This window comes from Vollenhovia emeryi, unplaced genomic scaffold (genome assembly GCF_000949405.1).
Source record: "Vollenhovia emeryi isolate VEMERY1.0 unplaced genomic scaffold, V.emery_V1.0 DF939228.1, whole genome shotgun sequence".
NCBI classification, from domain to species: Eukaryota; Metazoa; Arthropoda; class Insecta; order Hymenoptera; family Formicidae; genus Vollenhovia; species Vollenhovia emeryi.
The window spans coordinates 665,599-683,987 of NW_011967138.1; the positions used below are offsets into that span (position 1 = coordinate 665,599).

The 18,389-nt window shown below is 38.0% G+C and overlaps 5 protein-coding genes across 6 annotated transcripts; 1 reads left to right on the top strand and 4 right to left on the bottom strand.

Moving 5' to 3' along the window:
- Nucleotides 1–228: 228 nt before the first annotated feature.
- On the bottom strand, nucleotides 229–3,866 carry LOC105560557 (translation factor GUF1 homolog, mitochondrial). The gene is made up of 9 exons (XM_012009768.1): nucleotides 3,578–3,866; nucleotides 3,360–3,480; nucleotides 2,831–3,042; nucleotides 1,942–2,754; nucleotides 1,597–1,833; nucleotides 1,193–1,458; nucleotides 852–1,066; nucleotides 547–759; nucleotides 229–458 (listed from the first exon to the last, which is right to left on the bottom strand). The coding sequence occupies exons 3-9, from the start codon at nucleotides 2,905–2,907 to the stop codon at nucleotides 333–335; spliced, it is 1,947 nt and encodes a 648-aa protein (XP_011865158.1). The 5' UTR covers nucleotides 2,908–3,042; nucleotides 3,360–3,480; nucleotides 3,578–3,866; the 3' UTR covers nucleotides 229–332.
- Nucleotides 3,867–4,191: 325 nt separating this feature from the next.
- On the top strand, nucleotides 4,192–6,363 carry LOC105560556. Its single transcript, XM_012009766.1, has 5 exons — nucleotides 4,192–4,423; nucleotides 4,528–5,152; nucleotides 5,236–5,620; nucleotides 5,695–5,961; nucleotides 6,047–6,363. Exons 2-5 carry the CDS (start codon nucleotides 4,678–4,680, stop codon nucleotides 6,246–6,248), a joined length of 1,329 nt encoding a protein of 442 aa, XP_011865156.1. The 5' UTR covers nucleotides 4,192–4,423; nucleotides 4,528–4,677; the 3' UTR covers nucleotides 6,249–6,363.
- Nucleotides 6,307–10,049, bottom strand: LOC105560555 (probable cytochrome P450 6a13). 2 transcript variants are annotated; one of them, XM_012009765.1, is made up of 6 exons: nucleotides 9,741–10,049; nucleotides 8,424–8,795; nucleotides 7,686–8,211; nucleotides 7,247–7,468; nucleotides 6,775–7,029; nucleotides 6,307–6,658 (listed from the first exon to the last, which is right to left on the bottom strand). In XM_012009765.1, the coding sequence occupies exons 2-6, from the start codon at nucleotides 8,754–8,756 to the stop codon at nucleotides 6,486–6,488; spliced, it is 1,509 nt and encodes a 502-aa protein (XP_011865155.1). In that variant the 5' UTR covers nucleotides 8,757–8,795; nucleotides 9,741–10,049; the 3' UTR covers nucleotides 6,307–6,485. The 2 variants fall into 2 exon arrangements, with proteins under 2 accessions (XP_011865155.1, XP_011865154.1); XM_012009764.1 differs by having other exon boundaries at nucleotides 9,647–10,049.
- A 98-nt stretch (nucleotides 10,050–10,147) lies between these two features.
- LOC105560558 (probable cytochrome P450 6a14) lies at nucleotides 10,148–14,203 on the bottom strand. The gene is made up of 6 exons (XM_012009769.1): nucleotides 13,906–14,203; nucleotides 12,278–12,668; nucleotides 11,515–12,040; nucleotides 10,995–11,216; nucleotides 10,586–10,837; nucleotides 10,148–10,489 (listed from the first exon to the last, which is right to left on the bottom strand). The coding sequence occupies exons 2-6, from the start codon at nucleotides 12,623–12,625 to the stop codon at nucleotides 10,317–10,319; spliced, it is 1,521 nt and encodes a 506-aa protein (XP_011865159.1). The 5' UTR covers nucleotides 12,626–12,668; nucleotides 13,906–14,203; the 3' UTR covers nucleotides 10,148–10,316.
- A 1,585-nt stretch (nucleotides 14,204–15,788) lies between these two features.
- On the bottom strand, nucleotides 15,789–18,343 carry LOC105560559 (probable cytochrome P450 6a13). The gene is made up of 5 exons (XM_012009770.1): nucleotides 17,770–18,343; nucleotides 17,093–17,624; nucleotides 16,616–16,837; nucleotides 16,241–16,492; nucleotides 15,789–16,084 (listed from the first exon to the last, which is right to left on the bottom strand). The coding sequence occupies exons 1-5, from the start codon at nucleotides 18,100–18,102 to the stop codon at nucleotides 15,912–15,914; spliced, it is 1,512 nt and encodes a 503-aa protein (XP_011865160.1). The 5' UTR covers nucleotides 18,103–18,343; the 3' UTR covers nucleotides 15,789–15,911.
- Between the last annotated feature and the right edge of the window lie 46 nt (nucleotides 18,344–18,389).

Here is an 18,389-nt window from a genome sequence, read left to right on the forward strand (position 1 = left end):
ACAACTTTTCTGCAAGAGCAGAATTTTCCCATACGTTTCTCCTGCGAATGAATTCAAGAATCGAGCCCCAGGGATGGATTCGGAATTATTTCGTTTCTCCTAGAAAACACAATAGAAATCCAGGAAATAATTAAACAATTCCGAACATTTCTATGATACTTTGATAGTTTCGAGAACTTAATTAAATAATATAAATGATTTAAAATTGCACTTTTAAAAAACGGCAGATTGTACAGATTAATAGCGACAAGATATTTTACACAAAACCTGTTTCACACACGTTCGTACATTATCATTTTGTCGCGACAATATATTTATTAAATACAAAATTGTTATCTTTTTAGTACACTTATAAAAGTGTCCCGCGGTAGGGTAATCTTTCCTATCATCCTCATTCTCTTCTTCCCTTCCGTTTGCTGTGCCAGCAACTTTTTCCGTCTAGTGACATCACCGCCGTACTGAAAAAGAAGAAGCGAAGTTAGTGAAAACGATTCTTAAATTAAACGTTTACACTTATTGCAAGATACTTGGCGCAAATTTCCTTACTAATTTTGCCGTTACATCCTTTTTGTAAGGCTTCAAAGTTTCTCTCGCGATCACTTTACTTCCCACCGTCGCTTGGATCGCTATTTCAAAAAGCTGTCGAGGAATGGTGTCGAGAAGCTTGACGCACATCTTCTTGCCTACCTCGTATGCTTTCGACTTGTGTACAATCGTGCACAATTCTTCCACCATTAGTCCATTTAATAGAATGTTCAACTAAAAAATTTGTATACCAAAAACAATCTATCGCAAGATACAAAGTTATATGTGCACGGGGATAATCTATCAATAGAAATAAAAGACTCTACCTTTACTATGTTAGACAATTCATAATCAGAATCTTCGTAATCGAAACTAGCATAACCGGAACTTATGCTCTTTAAGGAGTCGTGAAAGTCGAAAATCACCTCGCTCAACGGCATCACGTACTGCAACATGAACCTGTCGTTGCCAATGGCCTTGTTCGACTTTTCCACTCCTCGCTTTTCCCGACAAAGGGACATAATTTCTGCCGCGTACGTATCTATACATTTTAAAAAGCATTGGTTAATCTGCAAGTGTTAAATAATTGAAATGAAATTGATAGTTTCCTCCTCAACATATTCTGAAATTTGAATAAATTGTATGGCAATGTGTGCACCGCAAATACCTGGCGTAATGACAGTCGCTACAATCATAGGCTCGTAAAACTCGCTAACAATCTGAGGGTCTGGAAACTGCGCTGGATTATTAAAGGTCACCGTGTCGCCCTGGTACTTCGTTATATTTTTACTGCCAAAAATCTTCGCCTTGTACGTCACCGCGGGCGCCGTAACTATCGGCTGCGCCCCGTATTCCTGCTCGAGACGCTGAATAAAGACCTCCATGTGTAACAAGCCTAGAAAACCAATTCGCCATCCCCTTCCAAGCGCGACGCTGCAACGTGATATTTTTTTCCCGTCACGTTTTATCAACACGTTACACGCGCGATTCACCGTTCACGACAAGATCTTGTATCGATAACATTTGGAAAACGATGTGCATTACGAATCTTACAAATGGCGTAAATTATACCTCGACTCTAAAGTAGCAGTTACAGCGCTGTCGTTCAAAGTAAGCCTGTCGATAGCTGCTTGTAGAGAGGCAAACTGCGACTGATCCATCGGATATACACCCGCGAACACCATTGGCTTCGGTGGCTTGAATCCCTCCAAAGACTCGACAGGCTGATTCCGTAGATGCAAGGTATCGCCAATGTGTGCCTCTTTGGATTTCATATTGCACGAAATGGCGCCTACTTGTCCAGCAAATCTAGATCACACAAAACGGATTAAAGATCTTGCACATATCTATGTACATATTTGACTCACGATGACATACAATTGCTTCAGGAAAATTTTACGAGTCATACTCACTCACATTGTCTTCACATTTTCCGCATGCGGCCTGAGAAGGAAGATACTCCGCACCTCGTACGACTTTTTCATATATGCGGAGCTGATTTGTTTGCCGACCGACAACGCTCCGTCTTTCACGTAAATCAAAGAGATCGCCCCTTTGTGCTTGTCGTACCAGCTGTCGAATATCAGTGCACGGAAAGGCTCGTCCCTGGCCACCGTAGGCGGTGGAATTCTCTCGACCACGGCATCCAGAACTTGGTCGATGTCGGTGCCCAGCTTGGCGGATATTTTAATAACGTCCACATGCTCCACGTCGAGCAACGTTTGCAACTGTTCCTTCACCCTCTCGGGATTGGCGTTCTTCAGGTCCACTTTGTTGATCACCGGTATTATCGCGAGATTCTTCTCTCGCGCCAGATAGTAGTTGGCCACCGTTTGCGCCTGGACGCCGTCGTTGGCGTCGACCAGCAGTATGACCCCCTGACAGGGGGCCAGCGACCGATGGACCTCCGCTGAAAAGTCCACGTGGCCCGGCGTGTCGATGAGATTCAGGAGGTACCTCTTGCCCCGGTACGAATAGAACAGCGAGGCCGTTTGCGCCTTCACAGTGATACCACGTTCCTTTTCCACTTGCAGACTGTCCAGGATCTGCTTGCCGGAGTTTACCTTTATAGCCCCCGTCAGTTCCAGCAGTCTGTCTGCCAGCGTGCTCTTACCATGGTCGACGTGCGCGACTATACTGAAGTTGCGGATAAACTCGACTGGCACATTGTACTCTACGTCAGCGGTCGCCTGGCTGGAGAAACGTCTGCTCGACGAACACGTCCACTTTCTGCAGCGAGACATAGAGTTAATTGAGCGCGTCGCGAGGTTTCTTGTATTAAGATTCTTGTTGAACCGAACGTTACCTTTGAGGTTTGAGTTTTGCGCTGCGGACGGCACGGATAATCCTGGTGCACAGTGAATTCAACATAGCATTACGCATTTTTATGCGTGTTATATAAAGCGAGACGAGACGACTGTGACAGCTCTTGGTCACTGTACGCGGTTCTAGCTGCCCTTATACCTTGCGCGAGACACTACCGTGTCTCGTGATTACAAACGAATCGTAAAGGCTGGTCTACAATACATGGAGTAAGCTGGAGTAAGCTGGAGTAAGGAGTAGGAGTAAGGAAATAAATCCATTTTATTTCTTACTCCTACTTCAGCTCTTAGGCTTACTCCCGGTGAATCAAAATGCCATCAATCATGGCATTTTGATTCACCGAGAGTAAGCCTAAGAGCTAAAGTAGGAGTAAGAAATAAAATGGATTTATTTCCTTACTCCTACTCCTTACTCCAGCTTACTCCATGTATTGTAGACCAGCCTTAACATTTTTCTACTGCGGTAAACATTCTCGCTTAATTTTGAAAAAAAAAACTTTCTATTTGGCGCACCATTTCGCGGCGTGGGCTAGTCTTTCCTACTGTCCTCCCAATTCGTCGTTGAAATCTAAATGTCGCTGCAAACTTTTTCCAATTCCTCTCTCGCGATGACTGATCTCACTGCAGGGCTCCTCTTCGTCAAATTTTGAAAAATGCAAGAAATGAGGTTACGTCGTTGCGTGTTAAACGTGGCAAGATAAGATTCTGTTCTTGGTAATTACTGAACTTACTGTACTTTAAATAATGTATCTTGAGATTTAGAATTAGATATTACATGACTGAAACATATATCATATAACGCAATTTTCTCCAGAGTTGGCTGCAGTTACAGTCGATAATCCATCTTTGGCGGTAAAAGACTGGGACACGAAATAAAATTCACCCTGTATTGCTTTTGCGCTCGTAATTAAATCTTATTTGCTTTTATGCATAAAGTAACACCAGGATTATGGTATGCTTTTATGCTGTGCATATGAAGCTATGCAATTTTATGCGCGATGGCCCGAAGACCGTGGCCACAAGCATGGTGTGAAGATACAAGGTGAAACCATAACTTCTATAGACGGACCCTTTGTACGAGGGGTAAGTCCCAGTCTACAATAGATGATTTAAGCCCTAAGCTTTAAGAAATTGGCCAATCACGGTCAGGTATGAGTAGAATGCGCGACTGTGATTAGTCAATTTCTTAAGGCTTAGGGCTTAAATCTCTATTGTAGACTGGGACTAAGTCCCAGTCTACAATAGATGATTTAAGCCCTAAGCTTTAAGAAATTGGCCAATCACGGTCAAGTATGAGTAGAATGCGCGACTGTGATTAGTCAATTTCTTAAGGCTTAGGGCTTAAATCTCTATTGTAGACTGGGACTTAGACGCATCAACTGCCTCAAGTCAAAAGAGAAGCAGTCAATGCGCTGGGAGGAGTGCTAAGAATTCAGTACGGTTAGTACACTCTAGGGAATTCATAGCTCTCTCGAAGCGCTTTCGAAGCGCGCAATAGCTAATTCGGAACGACTTTCTATGTACTCTACGCGCTTTATGCGTAAATCGGAACGCACCCCATGACAGCCGGCAAAGTTGTAAATATATCTTAGCGTTCTTTTTTTCTTAGAATTGTTTTTGAATTATCTTACAATCGTTTTGTTTGTTTTCTATCATGACATAAGTCACCTGTATGTTTCAGGTGCACTTTCTATGTTAAGATTTGCTGGGGATTGCAAAACTATCGTCGCAGTGTTTTTCAAAAATCGCGAGAAAGAGATCTTGGAATCACCGCGACGATACATGTGCCCGAGGCTTTCTGCGCCGATTTAACCTCGCCTGTTTCGAGAGAATGAGTACGCGCGACACGGAAATTTGTGGATTCCTCTACGTCAAGTCTACGGGAAGCGGGCACGTCGCTTATAGGGTGAAAAAGAGGACCCTGGCTCTGTCGAAGTTGTGGAAACGATCATGGTGCTCGGTGAGGAAGCTAGGCGAGGGTAGCGGTCTGCAGGTGCAGTTCAATCGAAAGCTCACCTGTCGCAGCAACGCTTTAAAGCAGAGCGAGAAGGACAGCTCTGTAACGATACCGCCAGGCGCCGTTGTGCATCGCATTTGCTCCAGAACGAAGCAATTCGCGTTCGGCGTGTCGCCGGTGGTGGACAGAAAGCCGCTACTGTCGCTGTCCGCCAACTCGGAGACCGAGACGCAACGTTGGATGACGGATATCAGGCACCTGTTGAAACCCAGAAGGCACTGCTGCGCGGAGAGGTCGTACGACATATCCATGGTCGACAATGCACACTCCAAAACGGCAGGTTTAACTGGTGGGTGTAATTGCCATTTGCACCTTGGAGCCTCCCCCTTGTAGACTCTGTGATTTACCAGTGTGATTTTTATTTCTCGGCAGGTATATACGGCGATCTGGTTGCCAACGAGATAGGAATTTTCATTAGGAACGTTCACACGGGCGAGATAGCTGAAACTTTCGAATGGAAGGAGTTCACTCAGTTCCACTTGATGACAGCGGGCCGTCCCGAGGACGTAAAGCGCATTTGCGTAATGCACACCAGCAAGGAGTTCCGCTGTGGCGTCGGGGAGCTCTACGTCTTTTGTCTCGACGCTAACAAGCTGCTGCGTGACTTGGTGACGCAGGGTCGCGGTCCGAGACATCAGCACAGATCTTCACGTTACAACAGTGATCTGGAAATGGCGGCACACAGTGAAATTAGTAGTCTTCCCTTGCAGCTGAAAAGTGACGCTGTACTCTGTACCCTTCACACAGACGCCAATTGGTACGAATCATAGAAAAAGAAGTTAAATAGCAGTATTGCTTACGTGACGGTACAGAATTAACTTTGAAAATTAGTTTAAGGACGTCGGTCGGGACCAAAGCTGTGGAAAATATATATCAACCGGAGCCCAATCCGATGTACGGTGGAAAGTCTCATTCCCGCGACCACAGGGAGTCCAATATCTCCATTACTTCTGGAATTTATGAAGAAATTAAAGATGACGTTTGTTCCCCTCGGCCAAGAACGTTACTAAGAGGTAAAGCTCCATGTAATTCGCAAGCGGATCCTCCGGCACTACCACCACGACAGAAACAGGGGCCAGAGTGCGCAGAGGAAAACAGGTATGATTTTGTTCAATTTTAAGTATCTCTCGAGAGTGACGCTAAATGTAGGATTAGAGCAATTAAAAAAAAAATTTCCTTAAAGCAGGATAGATATGGAGCAATATTCTCGTTCAGAAACTTCCGACCATTTTGAGAGGAGATTACAAAATATGGTATGTGCGCGGGGAACTGCTCTCACAGATTCTAGCTACGTTCCGATGTCGCCACAATTGAGAGACCTCGGTGTGCTCGAGTCTGATATCTCGGATAATTCGAAAGAAAATGATTACGTGATTATGCGATAATGTTATATGACATAAATAATTGACAAGGATTATAAATAATCTAGTAGATAGCAAAAACTATAGATAGGAAATATATATATATAAAAAGCCGTCCAAAATACATTATACTATCATATCTCCTTTTCTACTTAAGTATTATACTGCAGCCAGAACAGTAATTCTTATTATATATATAATTAATCAGGGATTCTCTTCACTGTTTTTGTATGCACATTTAAGAAAATTAATGAGCTTGATTTACGCTCGATTGATTTTAATTATTCTTAAGTGTATTCCATTTTTTGGTGATGCTATAATTGTTTCATAATTGAGGGCGTAAGGTATATCCGTTTTCTCGCAAGGCTCGAATTTGTAGTTTCGTAGTATCTTTATAAGCCCGAGTTTAGACTGACAAATGGCGAAACGAGAACCTGAAAGTAAGAACCGTTGATCCATAAATCGGATTAAGATTTTCGAATAAGCATTTATCGATTGATAGTGGAACAAAGATAAATAAAAGGTAATATGTGAATTTATTTTACTATACCAATGCAATTCCTTGGGCCATCCCCGAATGATATGAAAGACATCGGGTGCCTATTTTTCACCGCTTCCTCATTAAATCTCTCCGGATCGAAGACTTCTGGATCCGGATAAACACACGGATCATGTTGAAGCACGAAAACGGGAATCCATATCTTTTGGCCTTTTGGTATATGGATTTTCTCGGCGTTGTTGAAAGTATAACTCGATGTCGTTTTTCTCTCATAGAACATCCCAGGTGGATATTTTCGTAGAGTTTCTATATTGAAAGTTACGTCGTGGCAAGTTATGAAGATGCATATCACGAGACACGGTAGTGTCTCGCGCCAAGTGTAAGCGTAGCTAGTACACGCGTGCGAGACCGATATGAATTAAGAGACAAATTAGTTTTATCAGCGACATGCTTGTAATTATCGGTAATCATTACGTTACTCTCTTATTCATTCTTTTAAAATACGAATTTTCTAGCAACGTACCTTTGAACACTTTATCGAAGTATTCTATTGTCTTGATGTTCTCATAAGTGAAAATGCCATCATATTTTACGTACTTCTCATCAATCTCCTCGCGCAACTTGTCCTGTATTTTCTGATGTAAAGCCAGCTCGTATAGAATGTTAGCCATCGTCGTTGATGAGGTTTCAAAACCAGCAGCGTAAAACAGGAATGCTTGAGAAGCTAACATACTGTCGGTAAATTCTGAAATGCGAGTGATGTTCTGCTTATTACAACTAAGTGATCAATTAATTGTTGCTTTAATGAATTTAACTTTTAGCTTTATATTGCGAATTACAGAATGGAGAACATTTTAAACGCAAGAACTCGTATATAGTTCTCTATATACTAGTCTATAGTTCTCCGTTTGAAGAATCTTCGTACGACAGCAGAGTAATAACTGAAAGCAGACAGTATTTACCGATCTCGTCCATTTTATCGGAATGCTTCTTCAATTCGCGTAGCATGTCAATGAAATCGTTCCTGACAATATTATTCTTATCTCTGTAGTCCATAGTATCCACGACGAGACGCGTGAAGAAGCTTGTGATCTCCGTATCCGGCAGGATGTAACCGAGGATGTCGTACAACCGCGGCGAGAGTACTTTGATTTTGGCTCTTAGTAGATCCGACCAGGGTGGATGGAACACGTTTCTTCCTATTCTGCGAAATTCGCTGTTCTTGTTCGACATAGAATTAATCTCGACGCCAAAGACGCAGTTACCGATGATGTCGGTCGTGTACTTGGCCATCAATTCAAGGCATTCTATGGACTCGTTCTTGCTGACTAACTTTTCCATGTAATCTAGAAGATGGTCGGAGCACTCTAGTATCAACGAGAACATTTTCTTCAATTTATGAGGTGTAAACATATGCGACAGCTTCGTTCTTAAGGGTCGCCACCTCTTCGGTTCTAGATTAAAGAGATGTTGCGACAGCGGCTCGGACTGCAAAATGACAGAAACAAAATCGAATACATTTCTTAATTTGAATTAGTTTGAAATGAAATTCTAACAATTTACAAAAATTTTCTTAACATCTCCGAAACGAGTCTCACAATCTTCAGTGAGTTTCATCAATCGAATAGTATGAGGATGTATCAAAATTCTCGCAAAAAGTATCGTTTGTATTTTGCATAAATAGCTTCAAATATTCGCACCTTTTCGTGAATGGTGAATCCTCTGTCGGCAAAAGTGGGGAAATCTTTAATGAGGATATCCTTAACTAAATCTAGATCCTTTACGACAAGGACAGGTGTCCTCTGAGCAAATATCCCAATCACCGATTCAGTTTTATAGTCTTCACACAATTTCATTAAATAATTGCACCAGCTTATTTTTCCAAACAAAATATCTTTTAAATTGCCAAATATCGGCATCGGTCGTGGACCACGGACGCCACGTAATTGCCAAAAGTCGAACGTTGATGTGAGGTAATAGTATAGAAGTAGAATTACGGCGACAATGCCGCACAGTATTTCAAAGATTTCCATGTCCCGCGACTGCCGATCAATTATCACGAATGATTCTTACTGAGAGGAAGAAGAAAATAATATTTTATTAAATAAATCTCCGAAATAATCCTCTCTCTTTGAAAAATTATACAATCAAATAAAATTCAAGCAGAATATATCTTTAATGAAATAAAATATAAGGACGATGTTACATCTAATACTTAAAATTTAAAAAGCACACGTAAGCTTCGGATACTAAAGATGTAATGTTATAATAGAGAATGTTAGGCAAGAAACTTTTGTCTGTAGTTATTTTTTGGTAATTTACAACATCAACTTATGTAAAGTTAGAACAGTCCAAATGTCAATCCTAGGTTGTTTTATATTCATATGCGGTCAAATTAAGAGACAAATGACTTTCATATCTGACGAAACTGTTATAAGCATCACTGATATTTTAGTAACGAAAAAATACCTGAGGAAATACTATGCTCTCGCCTTTTGTATCCTATACTAATATGTGAAATATGTATTTGCTATATTTAATAAAAGCTATATATATATATATATATATATATATATAGCAAATACATAATTAAAACTTAAAATACCATCTTGCTTTTAAAACGTACTACATTCAATTCTTACTGATTTACACTCTTCCGGTAGTAAAAAATGTACGGCACGCGAGGGTGAAACGTATGACTAGACAGTAGATATAATGTACGTAGAGAAAGAGTGAATAAAGACAAATAAGAGACAGAAAATTAACATAAAACTATTCTAGACGAGCCAAAGGCGAAAAAATAAGTCAAATTATGTAAAAATAATACGAGAAACGGTATCCCAGCAATCCATAATGTAAGTGTTACATAATAACTCAGGGAACACATGAAGAGAACTATGTTAAATTTCACAGTTATACGTACCTATACGTATCACTCGTAATAGTTCGTTAAAAATGTTACGTAACACACGAATGACTCAAGATTCCCAATTTAAATATAATAAATGTTACATTACTGATACTCAGCGATCGCAGGCACTAGTACCACTCGTTGCCGCAACCAGGCGACCGCACAATAGATTTTCGCGCAATTAGAAATTATCCTGCCATAGTATAAGAGGTGAATCGGGGAAAGATCTGATTTAACAACGGGTTACAAGTGAATTCAACCCGAATTCCGCTGGCAAAATATTTTATTTGAAAAATTGTACTCGTATATATAGCTGACGGTTAAGTGTTTTGTAATTACAAACGAGATGTATGAGTTTACACAAATGCAAATATTTGTTTTTATCTTTCTTGGAAGTATCTATTTATATACGGGATACGTCGATTTTACAGTCGTGTTATGTAACAGTGTATATTTCAGTATACGAATTATATATGTAAGTTTTTAAATATAGAAGAAGTATAAAAATTATTTGACATATATTTGCAAATATTTATTTGATTAATGAGACGTTACTACACATATAATATTAGTACAATAAATATTATATAGTCAATTATAGTCAATAATATAGTGATTATATTATTTGGTGGAGATTTTTTTGGCAATTTAATTTTCCAGCAAAGCCCAAAAAGCCCACACACTAATCTCGATTAATTTTAATTATTTTTAAATATATTCCACTATTCGGACACAAGACGAATGCTCTAGGATTGCTTATGTAAGGTATTGGAGTTTTCTCACAAGTCTCGACTTTGTAGTTCCGTAGTATTTTTATAAGGCCAATTTTACTCTGATAAATAGCGAAACGAGAACCTAAAAATAAAATCACAGTCATATTAGTCCAATCAAGATTTTCGATTAAAAATATTTCTCATTGGGAAATGAAAAGTAATATTTATTTGACTGTACCAATGCAATTCCTTGGCCCATCGCCGAAAGGTAGATAAACCATTGGGTGCCTGTTTTGCACAGCTTCCTCGTTAAATCTTTCTGGATCGAAGACGTCTGGTTTCGAATAAATACTCGGGTCTCGATGAATCGCGTAAATGGGAATCCATACCTTTTGGTCCATCGGGATAGTCACGTCGGTACCATCGAAAGTATAACTCGACGTCGACTGTCTCATAAGAAACGTCGCTGGTGGATATTTCCGTAAAGTTTCTATATACATTAGGGATAGTGTTAAATTATGAAAATACATTTATGTACAAATTACAATAATTAGATTAAAATACATATTAAAAATTACATCATATTGTAATATCGCTTAAAAGAAGAATAGCGCATTTCATTTGATACTTTTTTCGAATGGTGTTACCTTTGAAAACTTTATCCAAATAATCCATCTCTTTGATATTGTCACGTATTAAATTTCCGCCATGTTTCGCATAGACCTCGTCAATTTCTTCACGTAATTTATCTTGTATTTTTGGATTTAACGCTAACTCGTAGAGCGTGTGACTGATAGTCGTCGACGAAGTTTCAAAGCCAGCAATATAAAATACGAATGCTTGAGAAGCTAATAAACCATCTGTTAAATCTAAAATATTACGTTCTTTTTATTATGAATAAAGCAAAAGTTTTTTATACTACTTAATCTTCAATAATTAACATAAGTATAATAACTTGATTATATTCAAAGTATAGTCGTCAAAATATGGCCGTAATAATGTAAATGTAACAACTAATGATAAAAGTAAGAAATGACCACATCGTGTATTTAAATTGTTTTTGTTTAGTTAAATCATTCTGTATATTTCTGTATACAGAAATTGTATCTACTACTTTTCTGGGAAATATTTTTCCTGTCGAAGCCATAAAATGGTCAGTGTACGTACTAATATCGCCTAATTTGTCTGGGTGCTTCTTTAATTCACGCAACGTATCAACGAAGTCGTTCCTAGTGATATTATTCGTCTCTCTGTAATCCATGGTCTCCACGATAACGCGTGTAAAGAATTCGCTGAAATCTATTTGCGGTAGGATATTACCGAGCATATTGTACAGCCGCGGAAAAGATTCTCTGATTTTTATTCGTAACATATGTGTCTTGGACGGATTGAATACTTTTCTTCCCATCCTGCGAAATTCACTATCTTCGTTCGACAACGCGTTCATTTGTATGCCGAACGCGCAGCTACCGATAACATCGGTCGTATATTTCGCCGTCAACTCGCGGCATTCTACGGGCTCGTTCTTGCTCGCTACTTTGTCTATGTATTGGACAAGGTTGTCAGCACACTCTGACATTAAGGAGAACATTTCCTTCAATTTACCGGATGTAAAGACAGGTGACAGTTTCATTCTTAACGGTCGCCATCTCTTCGGCTCCAAGGAGAAAAGATGTTGCGACAGCGGTTCAGTCTATACAAAGAGAGAATTGTTATCAAGTAAATTAAGATCAAAATTATATCCTACTGACTTGCAGTAACCTGGATGGGGTCTTTGGAGGCGAATCTCGTGATTTATGATAAATTTCATAGCACGAAAAATATAAAGGCATACGTGAATCTTTAATAAAGATGCGTCGTGTATGTCTCGTTTATGTATTCTTAGAGTTTACATATTCTTACAATACACTTATTGTAAGTATATTCTCACCTTTTCAAAAGTGGATAGTCCTCTGTGAGCGAATACGGAGAAATCTTTGATAAGGACATCCTTAATTAAATCAGGTTCTTTCACAATAAGAATAGGTGTCATCCCAGCAAATATCCCAATTAATCGTTCGTCTTTGTAATTGTCGTATGTTTCCTTCAAGTAATTTACGTTACCCGCGGCTATTCTCGAAAGTAGAATGTTTTTTAAATTACTAGGTCCCAGTGTAGGTCGTGGACCACGAACGCCGCGTGACTTCCAAAAGTCAAAGGTCGACTTGACGAAGTAATAAAAAGTGAGAATTGCACATAGAATTCCGGTAATTCCACATAGAATTCCGGGGAACTCCATCGTCTGCAGGTAAACGCCAATCAATTATCACAAATGATCACAACTGAAAGAAAGGAAAAGCAATAGTTTATTATATCAATTTCCGTCTTTAAAAATGATAAGGTTCGACAAAATCCAAATAAAATTCAAATAAAATGTATCTCTGATAGAATGCTTTAGGTCTGAAAAATGATTGAAAGAACACTCTTATAATATAAAGGTGAATATTATTCCTAAAATAATGTCTATTTAGAAAAACGCTAATGACAAGTGTAATATCAGTCCTACATATATTATATTAATGCACACGCAAAAGAAAATGGAAAGGTTGATCGTAATTTCTTAAAATTTTCTTTCAAGAAAGTCGCTAAAGGAATTAATGGCACACTTTGGGTGCATTTTGTTTCACGTACGACACACATAACACATAATACATCATTTATCCTTGTTACTCGCCAAATGTTAAATAAGGATAAATTATGCATTATCCATGAAACGGAATGTATCCATTGCGTCATCAGAGATAAGAAATTACTAAAAAGAAACGAGTGATATGGCTAAATATAAATCTTAAAGCAACACACATGCCGTGACATGGAGATCAACTTAAAACCGAAGACGTAGAATTTTAAACAAATAAGATTTTGCCCAGCAATCTTTCACGGTCACGTTCAGATTACGTAACTTCTTCCCGATTATTACTTCAATCGAAAAAGCTTTTCGTTTATCGCAAACTGTGACAGAGTTGTTTTGCGATGCTGGAGATTAGAACACGTAGAGGAACAAGTAGCAAAAGACTGTTTTCTTTTGTATTTTAATATTCGAAGAGAGAGCGATTTCGAGCGGTGCATCTTATTATTGCTGCTAGGTGAGGATAAAAAGAACACACATAGACACGTCAATGTTTTAACGATTGTCCGAGTGTATGTACAATGCAGAAAAAATAATTAAATGCACGTATGCATAATGCATAAAACACGCAGTGTGAAATTGAGCTGCGCACTGTTCAGAAATTGAAAACTCGCTGTTGAAAAGCCACCTGTCAGTGTAGTGATATCAGTGCTCGCTCGTCCGACTTGTTACGCACGATATAATATTTAAGAAATTAAGTGAATGATACCGTTTACTATTATAACTGTTTTACTCGTCATACAACAACGGGAAGGAGAAAATGTCACGCCGAAAAATCACGAGATCGATTCCTTGCTACTTTTCTATTCGAAATGATTCCAAGCTTCCATCTTCTTCGTTTGATGATGATTGACGGATGTATAACGAAGTAAACAATAATCGTGACGTACGTGAACCCACGGTGCGACTTTGAATGCGAATTTCGTCCTGGATAATGTCACGTATCAGCTCGTAAGTACGCACGTACTAATGTTCGTGCAATAGTGTAACCGCAGTCAATACTAAACTGTCGCCGTCCAAGACAAACCAAATTGTAAGCGGGGGAAACGTGTTGATGGCAAATATGTTGATTTGTCAAACGCGATATCTGGAGCATCCATTTCCCTGCGTCGTCGATGCTGTGACTCTGCAAATAGCGATAGCCAAAAAAATCTTATGTCAGTCGATTAGATAAGGTCTTACGTCTGCATGGCGTACACATATTAACGTGGATCTGAATATTCCAGCGCTAATTGTGAGCGATCGCTCTTGATCGCTCAATTTTGATTGTCTGATCGTGAGACGTGCACGCGGATCGCAAATGAACGCAAGTCAAACATAAACTTTAACCAATTCTTCTTACCAAACAAGGAGGATCACATTTTTCTTCATTTTTCTTGACTATAGAATTAATGTCAGGACTGAGCGATAATGTAAAAGATACTTTGCTGTAGCAGCAAAAAGGAGAAAAACTTGTAGATGTTATGGCCACAAAGAACTTTCAGATGTTGGCACTTAAATAAATGCGGTATTTTTTATCAGACGTTTAAAAGAACAAGTGCGGCGTTTAAATTTATGCCACTATACCAATGCAATTTCTTAGTTCGTCATTGAAAGGTAAATAAAATCGAGTGTCTGCTTACTCGCATGGCTTTCTTATTACATCTTTCTGGATCGAAGACATCCAGGATAAATATTCGGATTTTGACACAAAGAGTAATCCGTATCTTTCGGTATTTTGATGTACTAACTCCAAAGTTAGTATATTCGGTGATACCAATATCACCGGAAATATAACTTGGCGTCGATTTTCTTAAAAAGAAAAATCCAGGATATTTTCGCGCGCGCGGGCGCCTTTTTTAATTTTATGCTAATATATATATTTCACAAACAGTTAATTAAAATTTTTTTAAATTAGACAACTTTCGATACGTACATTTTGCATACCAAACTATTACGTTCAATGCGTTTCCTGTATAGATAAATTTTAATATTACGTGTTACGTAAAAATAAAAATCAAATGTATAACAAAGCAAAATAATATTTATGTGCATCGGTAAATACAATAAACATTAACAAAAGAAGATTAAAGTAAAAATCATAATTTTAAATGAGCGCCAACTGAAATAATAAATTCAATGTCAAATTAAATTCAAAATTGATTACTGATCCAACAAATTCGTATACCTTGATGTATTTATATGGATTTTTAACGATTAAAAATGTGTAGATGACAAAACTACTTAACATTTGTTTGCAGATATTTGATATATATATATCTGCAATATTTTCTATAATTATACTTTCAATAAGTAATGTTAATGACATGTTGTAAAGCATTAAAAAAATAACAGTTTATAGGATTATATTTTTAATTAATATTTGTACAACACATTTTAAGAATAACAACATACACTTAAAATTTATCTATTAAAACTTATCGAATTATTATCGATTTCATATAAGATTACTAGTTACAACATAAAAGTAACGAAGATTATGCCGCAGTGTCTCATCCGGATGGATAAACTATGTATAATAGTCTTTTTTTGTATGTACCATATAATAGTCGTGCTTTTTGCTTGTGTTCCTGTTTTATTGTACCATGCACGATCTGCATGCGTTGTGCGCGCTGTGCACGCGTATAACTTCATTACTAAAAAAAGACACAAGGTAAATCGTCTAGTCATGACTAATAAAGCGGAAAGGAAGAAAGCTGAAAACGCTTTGAGCGAGGAAGATCCATCCGGACGAGACAACAGGCATAATCACAATTGAACTTCACTCTGCGAGTTTGTTTGATTGTACAATTATAATAGCAGTCGATACAACAATTCCTATTTATATTGTTTTAAATGATAAATTTTCTGCACTTTTTCTTACGCATTATATTTTCTGTGGAGAATTAGGAAAAACTTAAGGTCGATTAAGTTTAACTATTTTCAAGTGTAGTCCGCCTTTTGGCATTAATAGGAATGTTCTAGGATCATTTACATAGGATATTGGAGTTTTCTCGCAAGTTTCAATTCGGTAGTTGCGTAGCATTTTTATAAGTCCAAGTTTAGTCTGATAAACAGCGAAACGAGATCCTGAAGATAAAGAAACGATTATAATGTAAATTAGATTCTCGATCAAAAACATTTTTAATCGGATAATATGTAATAAATTAAAAATATTTTCCAATCAAAAATGTCTTTCTGCACGAAAAGAAATGATAAAGGATATTTTAAATAATTTTATTATACCGATGCAATTCCTTGGCCCGTCACCGAAGGGTTGATAAACCATCGGGTGTCTGCTTTGTACAGCTTCTTCGTTAAATCTTTCTGGATCGAAGATATCTGGTTTTGGATAGAAATCCGGATCTCGTTGAATCGCGTAAATTGGAATCCATACTCTTTGGCCTTTCGGTATACTAACTTTAGTACCATTGAAAGTATAATTCGACATGGCTTGTCTCATAAGAAATGGTACTGACGGATACTTTCGTAATGTTTCTGCAAGTTAAGAATAGTGTTGAATAATTAACATGTTGAAAAACTTTATTTAATGAGAATATTAGGCAATTGCTGAAAAAAAGAAGATAACAGCGTCATAATAGTCTTCTTCAAACAATATACCTCTGAAGATTTTATTTAAATAATCCATTTTGTTTATATTGTCGTATGTTAAGTCTTGGCCACATTTTGCGTAAAGTTCATCAACTTCCTCGCGCAGTTCATCTTGCATTTTCTGATTTAATGCTAACTCGTACATGGCGTGGCTAATAGTAAGCGAGGAAGTTTCAAAGCCGGTAAGGAAAAATAGGAAAGCCTGAGAAGCTAATAAACTATCTGTCACTTCTGAAATGTAATATTTTCGTTAATATAAATAACTTGTATTAGTTTAGTTAACAATTCATATCTAATATTATTTTCGAAGTAAGATTAAAACCTTAAATATTCGGTCGAATAAAAAAATTAGTGTTATGGTAAAACTTAACTTCATTTTATTGTAACTTATAAAATGTATTTTAGACGCGTGTAAACTCGTATGGTCTCTTCTTCTGCAAAATAGTCCTCTTATAAGAGAAAAGAGTAACATATACATATACATACCAATATCACCCAATTTTTCTGGATGTTTTTTTAATTCGCGTAACATATCAATGAAGTCGTTTCTGGTGATACTATTCTTTTCTCTGTAAACCATGGTCTCCACGACAACGCGTGTGAAGAATTTGGTGCCTTCTGTTAGCGGAATAATTTTCGCGTACGCGAGCATATCGTAAAGCCGCGGAAACATTTGTCTGACTCGTATTCGTAATATATTTGTCCAAGTCGGAGTGGATTCTTTTCTACCCATCCTGCGAAATTCACTTTCTTCATTCGACAATGCGTTCATCTCGATGCCGAAGGCGCAGCTACCGATAACGTCGGTCGTATATTTCGCCGCTATCTCGCAGCAATCTACAGGTTCATTCTTGCTCGCTATGTTTTCCAAGTATTGGACAAGGTGGTCAGCGCATTCTAATATTAAGGAGAACATGTCTTTTATCTTGCCGGGTGTAAAAACAGGCGACAGGTTTATTCTCATCGGTCGCCATCTCTTCGGCTCTAACAAGAAAAGATGTTGCGAGAGCGGTTCGGCCTGTAGCAAAATGCAAATTGCAATCAAATAAATTATTACAATCATACTCTACGAACTTACAGAAAATGGTACACGGTTTTTGGAGGCAAATCTCATAATCTTTTGTTTATGTTTCATCATACGAAAGGTATAGAAGTATTCTTACATTTTCAGAAATGGGTACTCCTCTGTGAGAGAATACGGTAAAATCTTTGATAAGGATATCCTGAATTAAATCGGGATCCTTTACAACAAGATGAGGTGACGTTCTAGTGAATACTCCAATCATTGGTTCATCTTTGTAGGCATTGTATAGTTCTGTAAAATAATCGCCCATAGATATATTACTAAGCATAACGTCTTTGAAATTACCAAATCCCGGTATCGGTTTTGGACCACGAATGCCACGTGACTTCCAAAAGTTGAAATTTTTCGTGAGGTAATAATAAACGGCAAGAATTACGGCGACGATGCCGCACAGAATTTCATAAGGCCCCATTGTCCAGAAATTGTCGATCTTTATCGGTTTTTACTAAAAGAAAAAACATTCCATGACATAAATGACGGTGTCAATGTCGATCCGACATCGTTTCGACATCGATCGAAAAATAATTTCTCACTGGACACGTTGCAGTACTTCAAAGATAAAGCCACTAATACCGTGTAGGGTAAACCTTTAGTAAACGTTTAAACGTTTTTCTACAAATAAATGATTTTCTGGAAGAAATGTAAACGGATGAACGTTTTACGTTTAAACGTTTATTCGAAAAACGGAATAAAATCCGA